Raw genomic sequence first — 16,666 nt, 5'->3', positions numbered from 1 at the left:
TAAGATTCCCCGGCAGTGGTGTAGGTGATGGTGCACTTGTTGGGTTGCAAATTTTGAAGCCAACATGAAAACCTTATCCAGCCAATGATGTGCAGATCCTGCGTTTTAGATCCCATTAAAATCAAAAAAGATCCTCTAGAAAAGATTATTCTGGAAACAGTTTATTAAACAGAGTCATATGAACAGCAAAACAGTACATGACATTACACAGAACAGCAAGACAACAGATCACAAAGCAAGCAAAGCAAACCTCAGGGTGTAGAGGCTGTAAGCATATTGGACGCTCCTTCATAAGGAGTCAAACCTCTAAACATCTAAAGCCTGCAGGACACCGGCCCTCGAGGCCTGGAGTTCGACACCTGTGGTCTACATTGTTAGAATCCCAGCCGCAGTGTGATTCTAAAGATGTCCTGTGGAGGGCAGTGTTGAGCTTAGTGTGCCGCCCATTTAACAGAAGAAGCCGACGACTAACAGGCAGCAGCGAGGAGCCGGTCCACAGAGGGACGTTCAACAATTCTCTGAGATTTTCCACGTACAATAATCAAAACGTCGTACGCAATGAGGTATCCGAGTGTAGCGCGTTGGCCAATGTGTTTTAAGTCGAGTACTATCAAGTCTTTGAGTTCTTACCTCGTACCTGTGCTACAAGCTAGCTCTGAGTGCCTGACACAGCCAGTTAGTGGCTTCGTCATTTAAAGCCAGTGGCGTGTATTGTCTGAAAGCTCGCTGTTTCCTTTTTTCTTTCAATGAATTCAAAAGTCCGAGGAGTGTTGCAGGAGCTCTCTCGGTGTAGGGAAGGCTACAGTAGTGCACATATGTTAGCATCTGTGGCTAATAGCTACCCTGCTGGGACGCTCAGTGAAGCAGCGCTGATGTGGTGCATTAGTCTCTACATTAAGTCATTACATCACAGCATCGTTACATGGTGGCTCGTGCACGCGCTAACGTCAGCTGTGTTGTGTTTGTGTCCAGAGGAGACCGCGGCAGAGGCCGAGGCGGCCGCTTCGGGGCCCGCGGGGGACTGGTCCAGGGGTGAGTTCTCTGCAGTCCCGCATGCTGCTGCTCCAACAGCACCATCATCACACACGCTGTACGGTGCTCCTGTCCCTCTGCTTATTGCACTACACAGACCAATGTGTCAGAATGTAAATGGTGAAATCTCTACGCTTCATTTTTCTGTTCCTGTTCTCAGACAACAGAACTATGAAATCTTGAATGTTGTGCTTTAACTGCCAACCCCGGGAACTGGAATGAAAACCGCTAACACTGCTGTGTAGCCAGAGATACAGACCCTGCAGCTGCAATGCTGTTGAACCAAACGTTAACTAAACGTTATTTTTGTTTAGGTACCGGCCATTTGTCCCACACATCCCATTCGACTTTTATGTGGTAAGTATGTGTGGTGGTGGGAATTAGACACTTCAGCAAATTACAAAGCAGCAAGACGTCAGCCAGCAGTCAGTGTATAATAATAGTATAGAGTGGTTCTAAAGGCAAGTACTCAAGCAGACTGTTGTTTGTCACAAGTGTGAGATGGCCTTCCCCAGAGTGAAGCCTGCACCTGATGAGACGGCTTTCAGTGAGTGTCTGCTGAAAAGGAACCAGGACCTGAGCCCCACCCCTGCGGAGCAGGTCAGTCCGTGAGCCTGCACTCACCCAGTAGCTGTGCACCTGACCTGCTGTTTAAGTTCACTTACACAAACCTTGTTCGTTGTCCGTCAGTCTTCCATCCTGTCCCTGGTCACAAAGATCAACAATGTGATCGACAACCTGATTGTTGCACCTGGCAACTTTGAAGTGGTGAGTCGAACATGAGCGATTGAGTCGTAATGGCTTCAGTGAAGTCCACGCGCTGCTTGTGTCGCTGGTGTGTGTCAGCTGTTCTCTCAGAGCTGAAACATCACGACTGTTTAGAAACAACACTGAATCACTTGAATGCAGTAACAGTGCTCTGTGCACTATACAGCTTCATTTCCATTGGACAGATTTAGAGCTGGGCGATAGAACGATAACGATATGTATCGCGATATAACTTTTTCTCGATAGAAAAATTTAACTATTGCGATAGACCTCGCCGCTCTTGTCCTCTTAATAAAAAAAAAAAAAGAACAGCCAATCCAAATTAAGTAGCGCAGAGCCGAACCAATCACAGCCGCAGCGTCACGTCACGTGACTTGTTACGTACAGCACAAGTGCCAAGCCGCACATGTGTATTTGTTTGGGAAGCAGCCAGCCACCGTACCGCCCGGGTAATGGAGGAAATGAGTGCGCCGACTAGAAAAATCAACCGAGCGTGACCGAAGAGAAAACAGATGATGGTTCCAACGCCGGAGAGATTGTCGAACGGAAGAGCCATAGAAGTTCCGTAGTGTGAAGGTATTTCGGCTATTTCAAGTCTGACAAAAAACAGAGTAGCTGCACTGTAAATGTGCCGAAAGCAAGTCTGGAAATACAATAAACTGGTGCATGCGCTACGTCCACACGTACCCGGGTATTTTTGAAAACACAGATTTTTCTATGCGTTTGCACCTTTCGTCCACACGTAAACGCCGTTTTTGGTCACTGAAAACGGAGATTTTTAAAGACTCCGACCAGGGTGGATATTTTTGAAAACGCAGTTTTTGCATTTATGTGTGGACGAGAAAAACGGAGAAAACGCAGCGTCAAAGGTGCGCGCATTTTTTGACGTCACACTGTGCGCCACGTTATTGTTTCGGTGAAATGAATTTCTACAATACTGTTAATTGTACTCTCTGCAGTGTTTAAATGCTTACATATACACACAGTTACTGTCCCTCCACACATACGACTCGGTTCTGCTTCTATGCCCCAGCTTTGTTTACTTTTTCCCACCGAGGCTTCTAGACTTCTGATTGGCCAACATTTCTGCACGGTTAGGAATCTAGCGCCACCTGCTGCTTTGGCATGTTCATAGCAGCGTTTTCCTTCATTTCTGCCTTTATGTGTGGACGGGATTATTTTTTAAAACGAAAACGGAAAATCTCCGTTTTCAAAAATACCCGTGTACGTGTGGACGTAGCCTCAGTCTCTGACTGGAAGCGCTAATTCGTCATTCGGCTTTTGTCAGACTAAAGTAACTGTTAAAACTGTTTGAAAAGCTCAGCTATACAACAAGGAGAGATTGAGAATTTCCTTTTAGTTCTCAGTTTATTTGATATTGACAAAAGTTAGTCAGTTTTGTCTGTTCTTCTGTAAAACAAACTAAGATTTATTTTTAGAATTAATATTTTGTTTCTAAGTGGAATTGACAGTTTAGTCTGTTTCGTTTGTTCTGTTTTGAAACTTAAACGCTTTAGCGGCTGCCTTTTGTGTAGTTTGTAATATTTGCCTTTATTTATCTGAAAAAGTCTCATGTTCCTTAAGTACATCTACCCTGTTGAACTTATTATGGGAAATAAATATTTAAATAAAAACAAGCTGCTGATTATTTCACATTTTACTTGTGAGCAACGGCACATTTAAATCTTACAAATATAGTTATTTGGCTGATATCGTGATAGATATCGTTATCGCCTGAAATGAAAAAAACATATCGTGATATGAAAAAATCTTATCGCCCAGCTCTAGACAGATTTCATATTTATATTATAAGCTAATTAATAATAATAATAATAATAATAACAATAATGGCTTTCGTGTCAGTAATCTTGTACGTGTCGACTTGCAGCAAATTGAAGAGGTGCGTCAGGTGGGTTCCTACAAGAAGGGCACCATGACGACCGGACATAATGTTGCTGACCTGGTTGTAATCCTCAAGATTCTCCCTACATGTGAGTAATTTATGGCACAGTTACTGTCCAAAGAGAAGTTGCTGCTCAGGCACACACCAGCCTGGGAGCTCGGAAAGAAAAGCATCTGGACTTCTTTAGGTTTCTTGAAGACGTTTCATCTGAGAAGCTTCTTCAGTTCTAAGAGAAATTGGTGGAAAGTCCCAGATCCCCCAGTAGGGTTTCAAACCTGGGACTCTCCACCAATTTCTCTTAGAACTGAAGAAGCTTCAGAACCTGAAGAAGTCCAGACGCTTTTCTTTCCAAGCTCCTTAAACTGCGATGAGCTGGATGACTGAGAACCTTCACAGACATCACTTCTAAGCCTTTTTAATGCTCTACGTTGTGCTGCTTCTTGTCACTTGGATAATTTGGCAACTTGTTTGCCGTTATTAAAGAATCTATGGTGATAAAGTCTCATCTGTTTATTTTAAATCCATAAAAACAAATGCACCAGGTTTCAGTCTTGGTTTTGAGCCACATGTAGTTTGGGCTGTAACCAGATGTATGTGACCGTCCTCAGTTTGAGCAGGTGTTACTTTCTGAGCCATCCATCAGTGTGATGTTGCTCATAGAGACAACCTGAAAGGCGGGGCTTCTAAAACCTTTGTATCGGTCGCTATTTCATATAAACCCTGTTGGCACTGTTTGCTGTTGTGTGGGTTGTTCTTGCCCCCTTTGTGTCGCGCTCTGAGGGTCATTGTTCTTTACAGTGGAGGCTGTGGCTGCCCTCGGTAACAAAGTAGTGGAGACGCTTCGCACACAAGACCCTACTGAAGGTAAACAGACGTGTGGTGTTTGAATAGCTGCGTTTGTGGGCGAGTCCTGCTCTGACCGTGTCATGTCCTAAATGTTCAGAGTTTTCATTCAAATTCGATTTAGTAAATGTTTCTTTTTCAGGATAAAAACATTTGGTTTAGTCATTTGACTTGTTGGCTGTGACACTGACCAGAGCTTATAACCAAGTGCTTCTCAGCCTTGCAGCTGTAAAACGTGCCTGACACAGTGTTTGACTCCTCCTCTCAGTGCTGTCCATGTTGACCAATGAGACTGGCTTCGAGATCAGTTCAGCTGATGCTACAGTGAAGATCCTCATCACCACGGTCCCTCCTAACCTGCGCAAACTGGACCCCGAGCTGCACTGTGAGACTTTTGATCTGGTCTGGAGACACAAATGTGCACAGTGGGCCAGTCTTGGTACAAACGTGTAGCGCTGTGGTTGTTTAAAAAAAAAGGAATGTCTTTTGTTTCTTGTCTCCTCAGTGGACATCAAGGTGCTGCAGAGTGCCCTCGCTGCCATCCGTCACGCTCGCTGGTTTGAGGAGAACGCCTCTCAGTCAACGTGAGGAAAAGTCGTATTTTACCTGGTCTGCTTTCACAGTAACAATACAAATAAGCTCACTGGAGCTTGGTTTGTTTCACGTCTGATCTTTAGAGTCAAAGTATTGATCCGCCTGCTGAAAGACTTGAGGCTGCGTTTCCCTGGATTCGAACCCCTGACGCCCTGGATCCTCGATCTGCTGGTAAGTTCCATAAATGATGTCCTGAGTGAATAAATAATCCACGTCCACAACGCTGACGTCCTTATTTATTGGAAGGACGTTAAACGTTGGTTTGTTCCATAAAGCAGTGAGTATTCCCTCTCTAGGGCCACTCTGCAGTGATGAACAACCCCTCCAGGCAGCCTCTGTCTCTGAACGTGGCCTACAGGTCAGTCGTCACTCTGCTCAGATTGCACTCTGTTTTGTAGTCGCTGTGGAAGAAATGTTTCTGTTGTTGTTCTTGAAGGCGCTGCCTGCAGATGCTGGCTGCTGGTCTCTTTCTGCCTGGCTCTGTGGGCATCACTGACCCCTGTGAAAGTGGAAACTTCAGAGTGCACACAGTCATGACTCTAGAACAGCAGGTAGATCTGCTCAGTGCTTTTTATTCCTGCAGGTCACGTTTCTTATTTGTGCCAAGCTTAATCCTGTCTGTGGAACTGGAAACATGTTTATGTCGCACTCAACACAATACAGAATATTCAGCTCTGAGCGAGGATGTGACTGCAGGTGTGTTTGTGCAGGACATGGTGTGCTTCACCGCTCAGACTCTGGTGAGGGTGCTGTCTCACGGAGGCTACAGGAAGATCCTCGGTCTGGAGGGCGATGCCAGCTGTAAGATAACATCATTGTTCTCTGTACCTTAACATGTAGTCTATAGTTTATGGGCTAAATGAACAAACACCTGATTTCTCAGTTTAAATTGCACACGTTACAGCTGAGCTGTCTCTAGGACACACTGCAAATGCACACATCATGGAGTCACCTTCATCTAACATCTGTGAACACCTGTGTAAATAGACCGTATTCATATTTGATAAACATTCTAAATAACGTCAGTGTCCATATTTATAACTGCGTGTTTATGTAATATTATGGACAGAATGCACTCATAATGGACGTCACTGTAAGTTTGGGCTTTTAAAGACTCTTTTTCTAGGCTGGACCGGTGCTGCACAGCATCCATCTTTAGTTACACAACAATTTATTTGGGATTTTCTGTTTGGATTATTTTGGAAAGCCCATAAAGGGTCAGAATTATACACACAGGCTCACAGATGTACACATGCCTCCACTAATGTTTGGTTAAACGTCCCTCAGCAAGCTGCAACATGGCAGCCGTCACCAAGCTGCGAGCATCGTTCTGTCTGCAGTTGGTATAACTGGCAGGGCTGATTTAAATGTGTTGGTTCTGGTGATGTAGACGATACATCATGAAGGTTTATCACAGTTAATTCATCTTATCAGAAAAAGACTGCATGTAATTGTCAGCTTGCCCCTTTTTAACCAGTCTGATAGCTGACTCTGTGGTAACAGGTTTTAGTGACTGTGTACTTCATACAAACTAGAATATCTTATTGGATTAAACAGATATTGACAAAGTTGAACTTTAAGCCAAATATTTTCAGTTGAAAAAGATGCTAAACTGTAATGTTCTCAAAATCTGAGCCTCGGTGGTTTCTGGATTATTTCCTGTCAGGCACAGTTTGACAAAGCGGTGACGCTGAGGCTGAATAAGCTCATCTTATACAGTTGTTTGAATTGATCTTGGACTTTGCAGTTGCTCATAAATGTATGTAATCTAACTGCATGTTTCCTACAAAGCCACTGTGATGAAACGCGTGTTTGCTACAGAGCCCAGAACCAGAAACACACAATGAAACAGTGACCGGTGTGCCTGGTAGTTTATTGAATCTAATTTAAAACGAACGCAGGTTTATTTTAATAAGTGTGCATTTCAGCATGAAAGGTGAAGGAGCCAGGCAAAGAGAAGTGTTCTGGGACAATCCCAGTTTAGAATGAGCATTTTTACCCTCGTGACTGGGTGCAGTCACTGTGTACACACTGACACGGGACTCAAAGAGTGTAACGTTTGTTTTTCTTACACATCTACACTGTGAAAGGCTGCTCAGGGAAGACTGGGCGCTGTGGACAACAATATGATGACTCGAGGACAAGGCAAAATTTCCACCGTAGGAACAGCCGCTGAAACTCTTGCTATGTTTGAATTTCAGTGACCTCAACCATAAGGTCAGGGTCAGAGGTCAAGTTTTCAGAAAATCACTCAGGATCTACTCGGGCTGAACAGCAGCATCTCATGCTGAGCTGTGATTGATCAATTGTACCCGCTGTAAAATAATATTGTGTTTCTGCAGACCTAGCAACAGAGATGTCGACATGGGACGGCGTGATCGTGACTCCCTCAGAGAAAGCCTACGAGAAACCTCCGGAGAGGAAGGAGGAGGAAGATGAAGCTTTGGAGGAAGGAGGGGACGGAGAGGACGAGAGCATGGAGACACAGGAGTGACGAAGAGGTTCGAGCATCACCAACATCCACCGCATTGCAGGATGAATGCTCAGTTGCATGTATCTTAAAGAGCTGAGTCTTCTCATCATATGGCTAAAATGTTCATCGCTGTGTTCGTTCTGACAAACACGACCTCGCTCTGTTTTCTTCCACAGTGAACGTGGGTAATTTATCGTCCCTTCAGCCTGACCACTCTGAAAGACCAGCAGCAGAGTTCGTACGACAGTCACTGGTCCCCTCGTGTCCCTGATTTCTTTTTCTTTTTTATATATAAATGGTAATGTTGGTTTTGTTTGTACTTCCTTTTTGTAACAGTTGACATAAACTTATTTCTAGTTTTGCCGAGTCTTCTGTGTCCTTTGCAAAGATGAAGGTGAACTGGGAAGAATTAACACGCAGGTCTGGTCACACGTCTCACTCATTACAATTAAACTTGTAGGAAGTGAAATCTATGCAACACACATTCACTCACACTCTGTGGGTAAAATAAGTACTGAACACATCACCAATGTGACATAAAATTCCCACCAGATGTCAGGAACAACCCATCCAATCAAACCATAAATGACACAGGGAAAACATTGAACATGGTCACTGAAATGTATTTAATACATATACAAAAGCCTTTGTTGGTGATGACTTGGTTCTTTCGGGTCAGCTGATTGGCTGGGCCATGCTTTATTTTCCTTCTGTGAAACCAGCTGCGTGGTTTGAGACGTCAGTTTCATCTTCATCATCCTGATAGATGGCAGCAATTTTTGTTGTCTCTGTAAATGTTTCCATCCTTCCTTCAGTCCTGTCAGGCGTTTCAGTGCAGGGAGCTGAACAGCCCCACATCCTGATGCTCCCACCTCCAGGCTTCACTGCTGCTACGGTGTTTTTGGGGTGATATGCAGCGCCTTTCAAACATGTGTGCATTACGGCATCCAAAGAGTTCAGTTTTGGTCTCATCAGACTATATCCTCCCAGTATTTCACAGGTGTGTCTAAATGTTGTTCAGCAAACTTTAAACAGTGAGCTTTACTTGTTTTCTGCTGATTCCAGGTCTTCCTGTTGCTCTCCTCAGCTCCTCGACTACCTTTCTGATAATTCATCTCACTCTGGAAGCTTGCGGCACACTTTATTGTGGAATTTCCACTTCCAGATTATGGCCCAACAGTGCTCACAAGAACTGTCAGTAGTTTGGAAATTCTTCTGTAACCAATGCCGTCGAAATGTTTTGCAACAATAAGGTTGCGACGGTCGTTGCGAGCTCAGTCGTTTCACCCATCATCAGATGTTTCTTGTGTGACACGTTGGTAATGAGACATTTATAGGCCAACCAGCCTGACTCTCTCATTTCTGCAGGTGTCATGACTAGGGATGGGTATTGTTTAGGTTTTATCCGATACCGGTGCCAAATCGGTATTTTTGTAACGGTGCCGGTGCTTAAAGAATGGAGAACACAAAATTGGTCCAAAAACCTCTCATGTTCAGCTGTTTTTTGTAAAAAGATAACAGTGTTAGCCTTTTCTGCAGCTATGGGGCATATATGGTATCACTCTTGGCTGGAAGCAGTGCTTAAACAATGGAAAAAACACGAACTTTGTCCAAAAACCTCTCATGTTTAACTGTTTTCCACTTTTTCTTTGGTCATTTTAGCCTTTTTGGCCAGGGTGAAGGGAGCATCTGCCATCAAACAAGAAGACAGCCGCATGTAGCTACGATGATGTTTGCTAGTTCACCTTACATGCATTAATGTAATAACGTGGTTAGCCTACTCAACGTAAATTACACACGAACAACATGAAGCTACTCACGCAGAGAAGAACGGCTGCTGCTGCATCATCATCCTCATCATTTCTGCTACACTGGCAGGGCTAGGGGCCAGGACTCTCCTCTTCGGGATTTTGGGGGATGTTGCATAACAGGCAACCCACCCGCAGTAGATGTGCTCGGTGTGAGGTCTCGCAGCAAGCTATCAAATACGGCGCATTTCTGGGCTTTTAAAAAACGCTATGCGTCGCCAGGTGTTTCATCAGATTCGAGGTGTTGCCTCCTTTGACAGTATCACAGTATCAGCTTAAAGCACTTGTTGCTGCTGAGTTTGCATATTTTGCTGTGAAGTACAGCCAGACTTTGACCGCTTCGCCTTGGACATTTTTAATCTGTAGCTCTGCTCTAAAAGAACGTATGTACCTGGCCCCGCCTACTATCCTCGGAAACGTAAAATGATTGGCTAGAAGTGTATCACAGCTCAGGAAAATAAAGCACCGAAATGTGCGCTGCTTTTCGGTTTGGTTACTACCGTTTATGTCAGAACACCGGTACCCATCCCTAGTCATGACTGTCCTGCCTTTTTGCACCTCCCTTTCTTCATGTGTTCAATACTTTTTACCCCGTTTCATTTCTGGACATCTGTAGTTAATTTCTTTGCATGTGTGGATTGGATGTGTTGTTACTGGTGACGTCGTGTCAACAGCACCTATAAATATATTTACTTATAAAACTGATGTCACATCTGACACAACTTTCATCAGCATGAGAAGACTAATTCTTGATGTTGGCCTGACTTTGCACAAACACTGTTAATAGTTCATGTGGAATCTTAACCCTGGTTACAGATGCAATAGATCCAGATCCATGTTGTACGAAACTGGATGTAGTGTTGTTACACTTTACTGTAGTGATTCAGACAAATCAAATTCCTTTGGATTTATTTCTCCAGTAGTTAAGTCACTTAGTAGTTCAAAAACAGAATATCTCAAACACAAACTTGCTGGGAGCAGGCGGTAAAATCACATGATGTAAAAACTTTAAACACAGAGGGCAGAAATCACACGTTCTGGAGTGATATCAACAGACAGTACTGCCTTGATTACACTCTGTTACAGACACGGTCATAGACAGCTGGAGATGTGATGGTTATGTGCAGAACGGCAGCAACTAGCATGGTTTACTTCACATGAGGGAAGCAAGGGCTTTAAAGCAGCAATGTGATCTAAGGCCAAACAACCGTGTTCATGCAGGTCTGAAGTAATATGTGAAACTGGTTTAGCATTTTAGAAACTCCTCAGCTTTTCTGTAGCAAGAGATTTGAAGGAACTCGATCACACAGCATGGTGGCAGTACTACAGCTCCTGCAGTCAGGACTGCTTTGTGTAGAATCAGGGGGAAATAAATTTTGTTAACCCGAGTAGATTTTTCTCAATCCTTACTAGTCCTCAAATGAATATCTCCTCCAAGTCTTACAATTTATGGCTTGAGCTTGAGCCAGGGGTGAACCATGGTGAGGATGGACAGGACGGACGAGGCCAGGCCACAAGCCCCGACAAAGCCTGGACCTGTAGGGTAAATCCCCAACCGGTCCAGTGGGATGAAGACATCACAACTGTTCTTCACCAGGTCCAACAGCAGTGGCGGGTTGCTGTACAGCACAGTCCCCACCAGATGAAGCTGTCTGTAGAGCCAGCCAAAACCCATGGCTTGTGTGGCAGGTGAGGAGGAAGAGGGAAGGTGGTCAGGTGGCAGAGGAATGCTGGGGGAGGATGGCTGTTTGCTGGTTGTGGAACGTGCTTCGCGCTCCATGAGGAGATGGAGCTCGTAGGCATCTCGGGTCAGGTTCAGGATCAAAGCAAAGAGGTAGTACCTGCAGGTTTAACCACACAGTTTAACTCAATTTTAAATTTCAGTTACCTGAAATCAATCACTAGAAGATAACTGTGATTCCTTTGTGACCCTGATATGAAGATGACTGCAACCACACTTCAAATCAGGCTTTGAGTGCATGTGATGCAAACTCAAAGCCCTGTGGGTAACTGCTGGAAGTGGACACAGGTGAGTTAAATACCATGACTTAATTTCCCACACAAAGGCATCACACCAGCTCTGGTTTAAAGCTCCGCATGTCCTCTGAAACAGGTTCGTTACCACTATCAGTAAACAGACTTGAACCTTTTTATTATGAGCGCTTAAAGTACTTTCAAATTAAAAGCCTCAGTGACACTTTCACAGTGTATTCTTACACACTCGAGTGCCATGTTAGACATGTGGACTGAAGGAGCTGCAAACCGAAACCTGAGTCTAACAACAAGTTACTTAGCCTTCATAATTGGAAGCACTCGATTAACTGGATTAAGCCCACTGCTTCTCATTAACAGGTTCATCCTGCGCTACTTTGTATCTGTTGTCTGCTTACATGACAGGTTGTCAGGTCACTATGTTGCGGCTGTAGGGTTGTGCAGTCGCTCTGTCCAATGGCTTGACTTACTCTGTAACCTCGGTGAGGCTGCCATAACTGCACACGTCACCACACAGTTCTGATTAGTTCTGAAAAAGGTTTTCCAGAAAGCTGAACAGGGACAGCTGTAAGGGACCAGAGGCTCACTGGGGAGGCAGCTCAGTTCAGCTGTATTTATACAGCGCCAAATCACACCAACAGTGTGCTTTATAGTGTAAAGACCCTATAATAATACAACATAATGTTGCTAATGAACGACATGGAGGATTTTTAGGCCCTCAATGCGATCAGTAGATGTACATATAGTTTGATCTGTGGAGCAACATGACACTGTTTACACAACCAGTCCTGCATGTATTTCTTCCTCACACACCTGAAAGATCTCTGACTCCACTTGTGCTGGTCGAGTTTGGAGATGAGACCGGTTTTTCCCGCCCACAGCACATTGTCGCAGGCAAAGTACATGGCTCTGTTAAGGTGACTGATGGTCAGGCACAGCCGCAGCACGCTGTCAGAAAGGTGTATGGCCCTTTTGGCGGCCTCCAGGGCCTCCACGGAGTTGCCCAGGCGTAGCACTGTGGAAGAACCAACACCAGTCCCACTTAAGCTTTGGTACGTGGAAACGACTCAGACTCGCTCTGGCTGTTTTACTCACACTTTCTTGTCAGACTCATGTGTGCCTCCAGCTGACTGACAGTTCTGCGGATCTGAGCTGCTTCGTCATTTTGCAGAGTGGATCCGAGCAGCGCGCAAGCATACTGTGCAGCCCTGTGAACGCACAACGCACAGTCATTATCAACAGACACACACGTCTCCAGGACGCAAAGCAGTGCGCTTAACAAACTCAACTACTCTGTGCAGCTGCAGCTGGCATCTTAAGGCCGCTTGATTTGAAACCAGCGCAGGAAGAGCTGCAACTACTGAGCAGATAAAAGTTCCGCTTCAAACACGGAACTCAGTCTGCAACATCCAGCCGACGGTTTTATCACATTAGCAGAAATGAACAAGCTCGACGAATCCCGCGTCTCAACCAGCAACGTGCCAAACGTCAGTAACGTCACCTGAAAACTCTCTCCTTGGCTTGGCTCTGGGCATTAAAGCGAACCCAAGAGTCCATGTTGGCTCGCGGCTCGTATCCGCTGCTCGGCTAGCTGTCAAACTGCTAACTTATCTTTAAATGCTTTAGTGCGGTTGTTTGTTTTAATGCCAGAAGAGCTCCTCCGTTTTTAGCTCTGCTTTCTACGCTTAACTGTCCGAGTAGAAAACAAGAGGGTCAATCCAGCGCTTCTAATTCTTCTTCTTAGTGATGTGTTGGTGGCGAACGAAACGGCTCTTAGAGCCGATTCTTTGACATGAACGACGCGAGCTGACTAATTATCGCGAGCCGTGTTTTTTCTTTTCTTTCTCTCACCCTCTCTCTCTCTCGCACTTTTTCTGCTTTGCGCTGAGCAGAGGGGGAGGGCCGGTAGTTACACTCACAGTAGCACAGGAACAGAGCGGGAGGAAGAAAGAGAGCCAGGGACAACAACGTCACATTAGAAAGGTATAGTAATCATCCACAACTATTTTCAGTTGCGGATGATAAAGGATTCAGAAAGTTTATTCATGCAGGCCCATATGACAGAGAATGTGCATGTTCTTTTTGTTTTCACGTTTCAATTTATATTTAATTGTGTTGTGGTTTGCAGTGTTTTGTGTTGTCCATCCATCCATCCATTTGCTTCCGCTTATCCTTTTCAGGGTCGCGGGGGGCGCTGGAGCCTATCCCAGCTGTCATAGGGCGAAAGGCGGGGTACAACCTGGACAGGTCGCCAGTCTGTCGCAGGGCTAACACATAGGGACAGACAACCATTCACACTCACATTCATTCGCACATTCACACCTAGTGACAATTTGAATTATCCAATTAACCTATCCCCACAAGCTGCATGTCTTTGGACGGTGGGAGGAAGCCGGAGTACCCGGAGAGAACCCACGCAAACACGGGGAGAACATGCAAACTCCACACAGAAAGACCCCGGCCTGATGGTGGAATTGAACTCAGGACCTTCTTCCTGTGCGGCAGTTTTGTGTTGTTTCACTTTAAATTTGTTTAAAAGGAAAAAGCTGAACATTTAAATATTTAAAAGTTGAAATGTGAATAGTTGGTTTTTGTATTATATGATTTATTTATTACATTTTATGTGGAGTGAATAAATAAAAGTATATTTACGGTACCCTAGAGACAAAGCACGTACAAATCCCGAAGCACGTACAAACTCCAAAACACTAAAAACTCTAAAACATGTACAAAACACAACGGCAGTGCTCCAGAATGCTAGGTGCTAGGCGTGTTGAGCTTTTGTTACCTCGTGGCTACACAAGCCAGCAAGTACCAACGACCGGATTTGGTGTGATCTGGGTAGCTCTGTTTTGGAAGTTCACTTAATGCTAGAAATGTGTTATGACGTTTGTACGTGCTTTGGAATTTGTACATACTTTTTGGAGTGCTTTGTGTCAAGGGGCCACCGCATATATTTATATATAAACATATATAAATAAAACAACTTTTTAAAAAAAAATAGTAATTCTTTTTGTGCATAATTTTATATTATTATTAATAATAAATTAATTAAAGCAACAAAACAACCTGAAGACCCGGCTCTTTTTAGTGAGTCGAGCCGAAAAATCCGGTTCTCTAAAAAGATCCGGAAATCCCATCACTACTTCTTCTTCGGTTGAGCTGCTGCTCGGCAAAGCAGCTGACCCGCTGGCGCCCCCTGTGGACCGGAGTTTGAAACCGGCGCTGTAGAGCCTGTTTTCTTCGAAAAATAAGTGACCTTTCGGTAAACTTCATTTGTTTTATCTTCATGGATGTTTCCCACATTCCAGAAACACGTGCTGATTTTATTATTAATTATTATTATTATTATTATTATTATTATTATTATTATTATTATTATTATTATCTTCTTCTTTTTTACATGTTCTTATCTGTGCTTATCTTAGGGGCTTCCAACAGTGGCGGAGCAGTGGGTTATTATTTGTGTAGATAAAATAACAACGAAGCATATACTATACAAATGTAGCACAATTTAAAGACTATTGTACTGTGTTGCTACATATATGCAATAGATAAAAGACAAAGCTTACATAGAACAAATGTGTTTATATGTGAAAAAACAGAAATGTGTTCTACATTATTATTAGATAAATCTAAAGTAGTTAATCTCATAAAAAACAGATTACAATAAATAAAGTGCACCAAAGTTTAATGTGCTCTTAAATTTAGATTATCTTAAAGAAAGAAAGGATTATTTTGTAAGAAGAACACATTTTAATTAATTAATGATTTATTGTTTTTATTTTTAATAATTATTAATATATTAAAGACTGAGTTTTTTTCCTTTACCAAATATTTATATAGTGCATTTTTATAGCTGTGGTTCCTCTACAACAACTGGAGGAAGAACCTGAGACACAACCTGCGGCAAACAGAGGCCCAAAACGCTGCACAGAACAACAAGAATGACTTTACAGGTGAACTAACCAACAATCATCAGCAACTTTGACCAACATTTCCAAATGGAGTTTCCTGAACAAACAACACCCAGAAAAAGACAAAGAGATAAAATAGTTTGTTTTTTTTGCTCAAATGAAACATTTTTACAAAAATACACTTTTATTACTTGCAGCTCATTAAAGTCTGTATCTGCAACATATTTTTTTCGTAGCAGACCCACAAACCCTTTGTTAATCCTCATGTTGTGTTCATTTCCTGGTTAAACAAGTTTGTGTTCCGGGTCAAAATGACTCATCATCGTGTTTTGGAGAGAATGAAGCGACTCACTGAACCAGAGCAAGAAGAGCAGAGTCGCATAAATGATCATAACTACAGCTCACCCCCTGAACTGGACATGTGTGCATCATCTCCAGAAGACCTGTCCAAAGAGGTCGAGGATTTAAGGAAGCATAAACAGGGATTATGTTATCTGGCTCCGACCTCTGTCCACATCAGTTCAATTATATAGCTTCTGATAAATATGTACCCAGTGTATTTTTCATGTTCATGCTTTGGTATTTAAGAAATATCTTAACGTTACAGATGAAATATAGAAACAAATATTTTAATCAGATTATCTGAATGTAGCCAAGCATCTGAGACACTTTTCCTCTGATCGTGCTGATCGCACATCTGTATCAGTGTTTGTTCTTTGCACAAGGTAGTCTTCCTGTGCCCACACAAAGTCACGCCACTGCATGAGCAGTTGTCGTTGCACTGTCCAGGAACATGAATTGCTCTTCTTTAGGAGTAATAATAATAATAATAATAATAATAATGGATACTTTATTGATCCCCATGGGGAAATTACTTGTTTTTCTCTGCATTTGACCCATTCACTCAGTGAAGCAGTGGGCAGCCCACTAAGCAGGCACCCGGGGAGCAGTGTGTAGGGACGGTACCTTGCTCAGGGGTACCTCAGGGTAGCCGTTAAGTGGAACCAGATTCTATCTATGCACATATTTGCAGTCATTAACATTTTGTACATTGTGGCATTTGAATCTGACAAAACCAAACTGGGGATATTCGTTGGGATCAAAACCAACAGCACCAAGAAATGCAGGAAGTCAGGGGCAGTGGGGTGAGTGACTAGAACACCAGGTCAGTAGTTTACAATAATTAGCCTGCTACACTCAGCTGCTGTTGGAGGCTCCATCTCAGCACCTCTCCTCAGGACCTCCAAAAAGTGACCTAAAGATTGCTTAAACATAAAAGATAAGTTGTTAAGGGTTAGGAATTAGCTGCTATGCTGGACAATCCAGTGGGCGGTCG

General features: G+C 43.6%; 2 protein-coding genes across 2 annotated transcripts; one reads left to right on the top strand and one right to left on the bottom strand.

Moving 5' to 3' along the window:
- Positions 1 to 410: 410 nt before the first annotated feature.
- Positions 411 to 7,974, top strand: ilf2 (interleukin enhancer binding factor 2). The gene is made up of 15 exons (XM_085263214.1): positions 411 to 563; positions 973 to 1,032; positions 1,347 to 1,389; positions 1,528 to 1,632; positions 1,723 to 1,800; positions 3,689 to 3,791; positions 4,502 to 4,567; positions 4,815 to 4,931; positions 5,052 to 5,130; positions 5,224 to 5,311; positions 5,437 to 5,498; positions 5,577 to 5,691; positions 5,851 to 5,941; positions 7,483 to 7,641; positions 7,790 to 7,974. The coding sequence occupies exons 1-14, from the start codon at positions 559 to 561 to the stop codon at positions 7,632 to 7,634; spliced, it is 1,164 nt and encodes a 387-aa protein (XP_085119340.1). The 5' UTR covers positions 411 to 558; the 3' UTR covers positions 7,635 to 7,641; positions 7,790 to 7,974.
- A 2,339-nt stretch (positions 7,975 to 10,313) lies between these two features.
- On the bottom strand, positions 10,314 to 13,186 carry pex11b (peroxisomal biogenesis factor 11 beta). The gene is made up of 4 exons (XM_085263215.1): positions 12,915 to 13,186; positions 12,509 to 12,621; positions 12,227 to 12,428; positions 10,314 to 11,262 (listed from the first exon to the last, which is right to left on the bottom strand). Exons 1-4 carry the CDS (start codon positions 12,968 to 12,970, stop codon positions 10,869 to 10,871), a joined length of 765 nt encoding a protein of 254 aa, XP_085119341.1. The 5' UTR covers positions 12,971 to 13,186; the 3' UTR covers positions 10,314 to 10,868.
- Positions 13,187 to 16,666: the final 3,480 nt, after the last annotated feature.

The sequence above is a fragment of the Mchenga conophoros genome, linkage group LG22, assembly GCF_057382185.1.
Source record: "Mchenga conophoros isolate Kocher_MC1m ecotype Shallow Benthic linkage group LG22, M_conophoros_male_GT1.1, whole genome shotgun sequence".
Taxonomy (NCBI): Eukaryota; Metazoa; Chordata; class Actinopteri; order Cichliformes; family Cichlidae; genus Mchenga; species Mchenga conophoros.
This window is presented reverse-complemented; position numbering and strand designations above follow the sequence as displayed.